This window comes from Wyeomyia smithii, chromosome 3 (assembly GCF_029784165.1).
Source record: "Wyeomyia smithii strain HCP4-BCI-WySm-NY-G18 chromosome 3, ASM2978416v1, whole genome shotgun sequence".
In the NCBI taxonomy this organism is placed as follows: Eukaryota; Metazoa; Arthropoda; class Insecta; order Diptera; family Culicidae; genus Wyeomyia; species Wyeomyia smithii.
Genome location: NC_073696.1, coordinates 143,613,875 through 143,625,129, shown reverse-complemented (window position 1 = coordinate 143,625,129; position 11,255 = coordinate 143,613,875). Strand labels below are relative to the sequence as shown.

Sequence of the window (11,255 nt, the reverse complement as noted above, 5' to 3'; positions counted from 1 at the left end):
ACACACACACGCTATTCACACACACACACACGCTTGATAAACGACACACCATACCTACACTATCGGCAGCACCCAAACGGCTCCCAAGTCTTCCAATGGTCCCCTCTTCCCCAGTGCCGTTCACGTCCAATTTCGGGCTGTATTCCAACAACGATATCTGAATTAGATTACCACTGGCGGGATCCAACTCAGATAGAATGGAAGCCGAACTGTTCACCTTGACGGTCGACTAGGGAATGATCTTCTCTCAACACGGAATGTCCTTTTATAGCGTCACTCAGTGTGGGGAACTTGGGTGATTGCGGGAAGAACCAATCACGTGGAAGCATCTCTGCTTTCTTTTTTTTTAAAGGGGGATTTGTTAGTAGCTTAAGTATTTATGATAAATATTAATAAATAATGAGTATGTGTGTCCAATCACAAATGGTGACTTCTCAACACTGTTAGTAATTTGTAATTTTAATTGTTAGGATTTGTTTGCTTTCGCAATTAGGACTTATCATTCGTAGGGATTTAAACCTACTTGTCAAGAAAGGAAAGTAAACTTACAACTAACTTAAATGCTAACTTATTAGCATAGCATAGCATATTTGATCGCCCGTGTGTTGCCCGCGATTGATCAGAATCAGCTGAAATTGCACAAAGAACCGTCAAAATGGTGCCTAGGAGTAGCAAGCCATTTTCAGTGTACAACTCCTGGTGATCTTTCTTTTCACTGGTCAATAACGTAGCTGGCCACGCCCAATGCAGATCAATAGAGGAAGGGATATCGGGAGTGTTAGTTTAATACTTGTTGCTACTAGAGACCGAGGAATCCTCTGCATCATCCACAAGTATCAAAGGAAGGAATTAGTGTTAGTGGAAAGGAATTGATCTGGATCCATCGAGGTTGATGGTGCGATCTTTTCTACACAAATTCGCGCACGATATGGTTATTTCGCGGTCTCTGGGCACCCGGCCACCAGGAGACGATATAAAAAGAACCATGCCACGATAGCTGTATCGGCATACAGGATAATCGAAGTTACAAGTTATCATCGGCAACATACCAATCGTCAACAGTCTGTGTCACACCAACCTTCGCGTTTCATCCCGTGAACTATTTAAATTTACCTAGAAACGAATGGATTTTGTAAAACGCAACAACCGCACGTCGAACGCAAACTACGCAAACTACTGGTACCAGTGGCAAACATCGTACCGCGTTGTTTTGTGACATGATGGATAATGCGCTCAAATAACCGATAGAGTGAGTAACGAAAAAAAAAAACGTTATACGATGTAATGGTCATTTACACGTGGCCATTGAACTTCGAAACCGCTGTATTAAGATAGTTACACTGAGCGCAGTCAAACTACCGCGCGCGAAACTGAACTGCCCTCTCCGAAAGCAAACAAGAGCGTACCGACCACTAGTATGACGAAAAAGCAAAAACACTCGCTTTAGTACAAAAAACCGGTAAAATTATATGCATCCAAAGCCCAATGTGAGACCAATTAAAATGAATTATAAAACACCATGAGAAGCATTAGGGCATGTAAAAAAGATCCCGATTGATTGCCTGAAAAAATGCAAATTTGCATAATCATTAAAGTACAAAATTTATTTATAAAAAAAACCCAAACCAACCAAAACCCGAAAACAAGAGACATGAACTCAATAGGTCAGTTAAAAAAAATGCGAACATTTAGAAAACATTTGTCCAAAAGCTAGAGAAATCGTAAATTAGCAAAATGAAGGAAACGAATATATATTTCTCAATTTCACTCGCGACAAATAAATGTTTGACTACACAATTAAACTAAGTACATATAAGCGAAGCGGATTAACAAACTAACAGATTTACAGATTTGGTTTATGGGCAGCTTTATTGGCTAGTTCGTCTACCCGCCAGCGAACAGCAGCGGCACTGCAAGCGTGACTAATTTCACTTCTCGATAGGTGATTTTTTGTGTCTGGTCAAACTGATCACAAAACAAACAAAAGACTTGCGAAATATAACGATACTTATCCTGCCCAGAGCGGTCCTGTGATTCACTCCTTCACTATTCTAGATAACAGGGTAACCGGAACTTCCCGATTTCACTAATTACACTATTTTATTTCGCGGGAAACAGGCTTTACGACTAAATTTTTTCATAGAGGCAGTACGCGCACAGCACTTAATTGGCCTTGTTGCCAGCTCTCAACCTTAAATGCTAACTTATTGGCTATAAAGAGAGCTTATCGTGGCAATTGAGGATTGCAACGATTTTTGTCGAAAATTGTTAATAATTTAATTTGACTTAGCTTCTAATGGTTCAACACCAGTAAGTCTATGTAATTCGAGTGTACCAAACCAAGGAGGACGCTTCAAAATCATTTTCAGAATTTTATGCTGAATCATTTGGAGCGTTTTCTTCCTTGTTGAACAGCAACTTGACCAGATCGGTACAGCATAATACATTGCTGGTCTAAAAATCTGTTTGTAAATCAAAAGTTTGTTCTTTAAACAAAGTTTAGAATTCCTGTTAATGAAAGGATATAAATATCTCGTATATTTGATGCACTTGGCTTGTATACTTGTTGTAATATGCTGCATGATGCTGGCGCGCTCCCCTGCTGCCAGATTTTTATTGTCGTTCATTTGTCATTACACGTTAAATATACAGCGAACATATTTTAATCAAATTAACTCATAACATCTTCCCTTTCATCTAAAAATCCTTTTTTACTACTCTTCGAGCACATAGTCATCAAAGCGGAGAGGGCGCCTGGTTAACCTAACCGGTCGTCTTGGAGTTTCGCCTAACTGATTAGTTTTATCTGCTTCCGGGTACACTGGTTGGTTGCTTGTTGAAGTTTCCGACTTGGCGACCGCTGTATCGTTTCCTGGCCACTCGTAGTGATTCTTGGTGCGTCCAAAACCATCCTGTTCAAAACCTGGAGATGATATGTCGTTGAATGCTGAAGAGTTTTCTCGTGTTCCAGAATCTAATGAAGCATATGAATCTCGAATATTTCTTCTGTTTCTACGATACTCTGCTCCCCTCACATCAATTAGATAATCCCGATCACTCAGTATACCGTTTACTTTCCCTCTGGTCCATTCGGATGAGCTTTCTGGTTTCAACTGTACGTAAACTTCCTGTCCTCGCACCAGCGATGGCAATTCTTGAGATCGGCGGTCGTGGTAGAATTTTGATTTTACCTTTCGTAACTCTATTTCTTCGCGGACTCTGTTCCCATCAATCGGCATGAGCTTCAACCGTTTCTGTGTCAGTGGAAACAGCCCTCTGGAACTCCTCCCCATGAGTTTTTGAATCGGAGAATATCCATCAGCCTGTGGTGTATTGCGCCATTCCAGTAATGCCAGCCAAATGTCTTTTCCATCTTCCAATGCCTTCTTCAGTACGTTCTTCGCTATTTTAATCGATGACTCCGCTTTCCCGTTTGCCTCGTGGTGGTATGGTGCGCTTGTAGTGTGACGAATACCGTAAGTCTTTACAAATTGCTGCCATTTCTGGCTGGTAAATTGTTTTCCAGAGTCCGTGATAACCTGGCGAGGAATCCCAAGTCTGCTGAAGTTTCTTTTAGAACATTCTAAAACTGCGCTTGTATTTTGACTGTTCAAGAAGTCCACGTCAAAATAATTGGAATAGTGGTCAACTGATACAAGAATGATCATTTTTTCCCATTGTGTGTAATTTCTCCTTGATCCATGGAAACTATGTCGTACGGATACTCCGGAGTCGCTGAACTTTGCATTGGTTCACATTGCTGAAACGGTCGGAACTTATTGCAAATCGCACACTTCTTCACAAAATTTTTTATATGGTCAGTCATGTTTGGCCAATATACTAACTCCCTGGCCTTCCGAAGCGTTGCCTGTTCTCCTTGATGACAATAATGCAGCATCTCCAAAATCAAAGGACGACTTTGAGCTGGAACTATAATCCTATCGCCTCGAAGTATCACCCCGTCCTGCACTATCAGTTCAAAATGGAAGGGAAAATACGGCTTTGCACACTGCTCCACTTTATCTTGAACCTTAGGCCATCCTGTCATGATGTACTCTTTCAAAACACGGCTTACGGCATCCTGCGTTGTCGCCTGTTGAATGTTCGCTAAAATATCCGTATGCAGTTCAAATATGTCTAGTACACTCACTTCCTCAATAGATTTCCACAAAGGATCTACTTTACTTAACTCCGCCGTTTGATTTTTGTTCACGTTTCGAGATAATGTATCCGCAATGATCACCATACTTCCTTTAACATACTTGACGTTTAGGTCGTATCTTTGTAGACTGAGCAGCATTCTCTGGATTCTCTTTGGTACTACGGACAGAGGTTTTTTGAAAATGGCTTGTAGCGGCAGATGGTCGGTTTCTACAGTGACTTGCTTGTTTCCGAAAATATATTGATCGAACCGCTTGCAGGCAAATAAAATCGCAAGTGTCTCTTTTTAGATTTGAGCGTATTTTTGCTCCGTCGCCGTAAGCATTCTGGAAGCAAACATGATGGGTTGTCCTTCCTGCATAAGTACCGCTCCCAATGCGTAGCTACTAGCGTCGCATTGAATCGTTGTAGCTGTCATCGGATTAAAGAACTTCAACGTTGCCATACTGCAAATCTTCTTCACTAGATGTTGCGTCATCCACAGCCTCATGCGGATTTCCAAACTTAGCGATCGCGGCGGATGATTTTCCGACGAAACTCCACTTGTCAGTAACTTCTCAGCTTTTGACCTCTTTTTCCGAACTTCTTTAGGCTATTTTCCCGGCTTTTTACGCGAAAATAAACAAAATATTATTTACTTCTGACACCATGTTGTAATATGTTGCATGATGCTGGCTCGCTCCCCTGCTGCCAGATTTTTATTGTCGTTCATTTGTCATTACACGTTAAATATACAGCGAACATATAATAATCAAATTAACTTATAGAATACTTTCAATGTGCTACAATACTTTCAATGTGCTCTTTGAAAATAAGTTTTTTATCGTAAATTAGTCCCAAGTACTTAACCTTGTCGGACCAACTTAAGATAACCTTAAGTTTTTTTGGCAACTCTGCCTTTGTAACGTTTGAGTGACTATTTTTGAGCTCGTATTTACTCTACATTTTGTACTTGATATCCGTATTTAAATCCTGTGAAAGTGACTCTGTTGATTTACCGCGATATAGTTGCTCCATAGTAAAGTGGATTTCAGTGCACCAAAACCGGTTACAGTGATAGAGCCGAAGTGTATTTTGGTTTGGAATCTGCATCTTCTCCGTCCTCAACAACGACGTTCAATTTTTACTCTCGACGCGCAATCTGTGATCAACGACTATAAGTATATTCAACGTTTACCATCCACGCCTTACCGCCACGTACATCAACTTCGCTACAGTCATTGCATCGCCTGTATATATGCCGTCCGATAGACAAAAAGCTTCAGCTATAATGGATAAAAACTGTTACGAATGCTCGCAGCCGATCACCAACCTTAACCTAATAAAATGTCATCTTTGCGATAGTGTCGCACACATGAAATGCTTCGGCTGGGCACGATCGAATTTAGATTTCGTCAATGGGCAGCCCAATTTGCTTTGGTTCTGCGCAGATTGCTTAAAGTCTATCGAGAATCTGAAGACGAAACATTCATCGGATACTGCTATCGATACCACATCAGCTTTCGCAGACTCAATCACCTGCTGTATGAATGAAGTGAAGAAAGAACTTGGACAAATAAATGCTTTCATAGGATCGATTTCTGATAAGCTTTTAACAAATACAACACCAGTAATGTTGTCGGCTAATCGCAGTTCTAAGCGCCCTAGAGTGATTTCCCCGAGCGACACCCCTAAGCGACCAAGAGGGTTTTCTGGTTTATTGAGTGGAACTAAAGCTGTCGAAAACTTTCCGTCTTTAGTCGAAACCGTCCCGCAACCAACTGCAAAATTTTGGATTTACCTCTCGCGCATCGCCCCTCATGTGTCCGAGGATGAAATAGCTGCTCTCGTTCGTGATTGCGTATCCGACATACAACCCGTCGTTAAGAAGCTTGTTAGAAAAGATGCTGATGTTAAATCCCTCGCTTTTATTTCCTTTAAAGTCGGCATTGACTTAAGATGCCGCCCTTGATGCTAATAACTGGCCGAAAGGAATCTATTTTCGGCAGTTCGAAGAACGCAATGCATCATCGGATTTTTGGAAACCAAAAGCATCGAAGTTTCCCCGAACCGTACCATCGCAGCCTGCAACAAGTCCTCATCTTGTTCCTCTCAACTAGCTGCGCAACCTCCGAGGGATCCTGGGGGCCAACCGGCCCCCAGTCTAGTTAAGTCATTACAAATTTTTAACTCTCAAAAAACTAATGCAGATTTCGTACCCCATAGCACATCTCGCCACATCGAGCTGAGCGTAGCTGAGGCGCATTTACCACCAGCACCTGTGACCGTCGTGAATCGCTCGTTACCATCAGCAGAATTTGAGCCGCTACAGATATCCAGCCCAGTTTTGTCGCCAACTGTTAACAGCATCCTATCTGCCCAGCAACGACTCGAATCTTCGTACAATCCATTGACTGTTTACTACCAGAACGTAAACGGTTTACGCAGCAAAATAACAGAATTTGCGCTGGTAGTATCCGATTCGCTTTATGATTTATGATATATCATTTTGACAGAATCTTGGCTAGATGAACAAATCTCTTCAGCGCAATTGTTCGGTTCTGACTATACAGTATATCGCTCTGATCGTAGCTCACTGAATAGCAGCAAAGCAAGGGGCGGCGGAGTAGTCATTGCCGTTCGGCGTTCATTGTTTTCTGCGCTGCTAGCAGAGGCTGCTGATGATTCACTCGAGCAAGTGTGGGTAACAATTAGCAACAGTGAATGTAAAATCGTAATCGGAGTTTCCTATATTCCACCCAATTTGCGAAATGAAACTGAGATTATTGATCGTCATATTTCATCAGTAGAAAAAGCCGTTAATTCCACTGGTATCAATGACGATCTTTTTCTTTTCGGAGACTTTAATCGCGCTGGTCTATCCTGGTCGGTGCAGCCACAGTCCAATTATCTTATTGTCGACGCCCTGCACTCATCTGTGAACGCTGGTAGTACACATTTGTTAGACGGCATGGCTTTTAACAACATGTTTCAGATCAATCCTGTTCGGAATCAGAATGGCCGGTTCCTAGATTTAATTTCTGCAAATTTGCACGCTTTGCCATCATGCTCCGTCACCACTGCACCCGATCCTCTGTGTAACATTGACGTTCATCATCCACCATTGATGGTTACCTTCAACAGACCTGTAAAGGCTCAGTTTGTAGATGAGTTCGATCCTTCCAGTTTCGACTTTCGGCGGGGAAACTATGAGGCGATAAGTTTGGCACTGAGAGGTATCGATTGGAGCTTTATCAACCAGTGTAGAAATTTGGATGAGGCCGTGTCACGATTTACTGCATTGATTCAGGAACTTATACATTCATATATTCCCAAAGTTCGTCCTCGCTATAAGCCTACCTGGGAAAACAGGCATCTTGCTAGGCTCAATCGTGCTCGCAAATCAACCCTGCGTGCCTATCAAAGAAACAGAAACCCCGTCAATAGGATCCGTCTCACCTCTGCCAGTCGATCATATAAAGCCCTAAACAGAAAACTATATTCGTCTTTCGTGCGCAGAACAGAACACAACCTACGTTCGAACCCGAAAAGCTTTTGGAGGTTTCTTAATTCGAAACGTAAGGAGGATGGATTACCATCTAGCATGTTTTTGTCAAATAGTGTAGCGTCCACGAATGACAGTAAATGCGTTCTGTTTGCCAAGTATTTTGCTGGTGTTTTCAATAGCGAGTGTGCATCCTCGGATGAAATTGCTGAAGCCATGTTTCCTGTTCCTAGTGACACATTTTGCGCCGATATCTTTACAATCTCAAACGAAGAAGTTGCTGAAGCCATTTGCAACCTGAAACAATCATTCTCTCCTGGACCCGATGGTATTCCTGCCGTTATCCTGAAGAAATGCGCTGCAGTTTTAAAGTCACCGCTAGCCGCTATTTTCAACCTTTCCCTTCAATGTCATCAATTTCCTCGCAGCTGGAAAGAATCTTTGATGTTTCCGGTTTTCAAAAAAGGTGATAAACGAAATGTGGAACACTATCGTGGGATCTCTTGTTTGTGTGCTTGTTCAAAAATTTTTGAAACGATTGTCCACAATCATCTCATGTTCAGCATAAAAAGCTTTATTTCTACCGCTCAGCATGGGTTTTACCCTGGTCGATCCGTTTCTACTAACTTGCTGGAATTCACTTCACTCTGCTTGCGTGGTATGGATCGTGGTCTTCAGGTTGATGCTGTTTACACGGACCTGAAAGCTGCTTTTGATCGTGTTGATCATGGATTACTTTGTGCAAAATGCGACAAGCTTGGAGCTTCAACTGGACTGGTAAAATGGCTCAGTTCTTATCTACGCAACCGACAGATCGCGGTAAAGTTGGGAACGTCGCAATCCGCTTGGTTCAGCAACAATTCTGGTGTTCCTCAAGGCAGCATTCTTGGGCCGCTGCTTTTCTCTTTGTACATTAATGATGTAACTAAAGTTCTACCACCTGGCACACGACTATTGTACGCTGATGATACTAAAATATTTCAAATTGTTGAGAATTATGATGATTGCTGTAGACTTCAAACGTTACTCGATGCTTTCAACGACTGGTGCCTACGCAACTATATGATGCTGAGCATTCCCAAATGTACCGTGATCAGCTTCCAGCGCAAAAAACAGCCGTTGCTTTTTGACTATCGTATCGCTGGCACTTATTTACATCGTAGCGACGTTGTCACTGATTTGGGTGTTTTGTTGGACACCAGTATGTCATTTAGGCAGCATTATTCTGCGATCATCAATAAAGCCAATCGTCAACTTGGTTTAATATTTAGGATTGGAAAGGAGTTTCACGATCCTGGTACTATGCGCACACTCTACTGCTCTCTGGTACGCTCAGTTTTAGAAACTGCCTGCGTTGTTTGGGACCCGTACTACGATTTTTGGATACAGCGAATCGAGCGCATTCAAAAGCTCTTTATCCGAAGGATTTGTCGCAGATTGCCATGGAGGAACCCTGATAATTTGCCGCCATACGAAAACCTTTGCCTGCTGGTGGGGATAAAACCCCTTGAAGAACGTCGTAAGGACATACTGGCCAGAACTGTGCACAAAATCCTCACTGGTTGCTATGACTGCCCCGCTATCTTGACAATGCTTCAGCTGCAATGCCCTCTTCGTCCACAACGTCATCAGCGATTACTGCAGACCAACGCACACCGCACGAATTATGGCCAGCATGAACCTGTTCGTTGGATGGCTTTGGTTTATAATCGTCAAAATGTTAATTTTAATTTCTAGTATAGTTAATTAATGTGCATTGTTTGTTTTGACTTTATCTATGTTATCTGTATCAAGTTTTTGTAATATCTCTGTATATGTTTTTGTTTTTTAAAAAAGATGCTGGGTTTTTATGCCGCCTTAATAGTCGCCTACCAGTGACTTTCAAGGTGGCTTTTCCCAGCCATACACTCGATTATTCATTAAGACTGCTAGTCGGATGGATTTATTTCAATAAATAAATAAATAAATAAATAAATAACCCCATTCATCTTGACAACGTGATTATTGTTTGGCTTGAGGAAAGAAGCCCTAGGCTTACGCGGAAAAATTATCATTTGAGTTTTAGAAGCATTGGGAGAGATTTTCCACTTTTGCAAGCAGGAAGAAAAAATATCTAAACTTTTCTGCAATCGACTGCATATGACACGAAGGCTTTTTCCTTTTACGGAAATGCTTGTGTCATCGCAGAACAATGACTTTGTGCATCCTAGAGGCAAATCAGGAAGATCTGAAGTGAATATGTTGTACAGGATTGGGCCCAAGACAGAACCTTGAGGCACACCTGCTCTGACAGGAAATCTATCAGATTTTGAATTCTGATAGACAACCTGTAGAGTTCGATCAGTGAGATAATTTTTCAAAATTTTGATTATGAAAATTGGAAAATTAAAAGTTTGCAATTTCGCAATCAAACCCTTATGCCAAACACTGTCGAATGCTTTTTCTATGTCTAAAAAAGCAGCTCCGGTGGAATAACCTTCAGATTTGTTAGCTCGTATCATATTAGTAACTCTGAGCAATTGATGAGTTGTGGAATGCCCATGGCGAAACCCAAACTGTTCATTTGCAAAAATTGAATTTTCGTTATGTGTGACATCATTCGGTTAAGAATAATTCTCTCAAACAGTTTACTTATTGAAGAAAGCGAACTGATTGGTCGGTAACTTGAAACTTCAGCTGGATTTTTATCCGGCTTTAAAATTGGAGTAATTTTTGCATTTTTCCATAATTTTGGAAAATATGCAATTTTGAAGCAGCAATTGAAAATTTTCACTAAAAATTCCATTGTGCTCTCAGGGAGATGTTTGATTAGTATATTACAGATTTCATCGTCACCAGGTGCTTTCATATTTTTGAAATTTTTAATAATTGATATAATCTCATTCAAGTTAGTTTCAATTATTTCTGCAGGTAAAAAATACTGGGGAGAAATTAAATCAAATTAACGTGTGACTTCATTTTCAATTGGACTCACAAAATTCAAATTTAAGTTATGAACACTCTGAAACTGCTGAGCAAGTCTTTGAGCCTTTTTTTCATTGGATACAAGAAAACGTTCACCATCCTTTAAAACTGGAATAGGCTTTGAAGGTTTCTTAAGAATCTTCGACAGCTTCCAAAAGGGTTTTGAATATGGTTTAAATTTTTCAACTTTAATCTCAAAATTTTGATTTATCAGAAGAGTAAATCTATGTTTAATCTCTTTCTGTAAATCTTTATAGATAGTTTTAAAAACAGGGTCACGAGAACGTTGATATTGACGTCTGCGGACATTTTTCAAACGAATTAGAAGTTGAAGATTTTCGTCAATTATTGGTGAATCAAATTTCACTTGAGCCTTTGGAACAGAATAATTCATGGCATCAACAATTGCACATTTTAATGCTTCCAAAGCGGAATCAATATTCACTTCGTTTTGCAAATCAAGCTCATTATGGAAATTTCTCTCAATATGAGTTTTGTATCTTTCCCAATTAGCCTTGTTATAATTAAAAACAGAGCTCATAGGGTTTAAAACTGATTCATGTGATAAAGAAAAAGTTATTGGGAGATGGTCAGAATCAAAGTCAGCATGTGTGATCAAATCACTACATACGTGACTTTGATATGT

The 11,255-nt window shown here is 40.8% G+C and overlaps 1 protein-coding gene across 1 annotated transcript; it reads right to left on the bottom strand.

Annotated features, from left to right (window-relative positions):
• Positions 1-2,714: 2,714 nt before the first annotated feature.
• On the bottom strand, positions 2,715-3,668 carry LOC129728631 (uncharacterized protein K02A2.6-like). The gene has a single exon (XM_055687082.1). The coding sequence runs from the start codon at positions 3,666-3,668 to the stop codon at positions 2,715-2,717; it is 954 nt and encodes a 317-aa protein (XP_055543057.1).
• Positions 3,669-11,255: the final 7,587 nt, after the last annotated feature.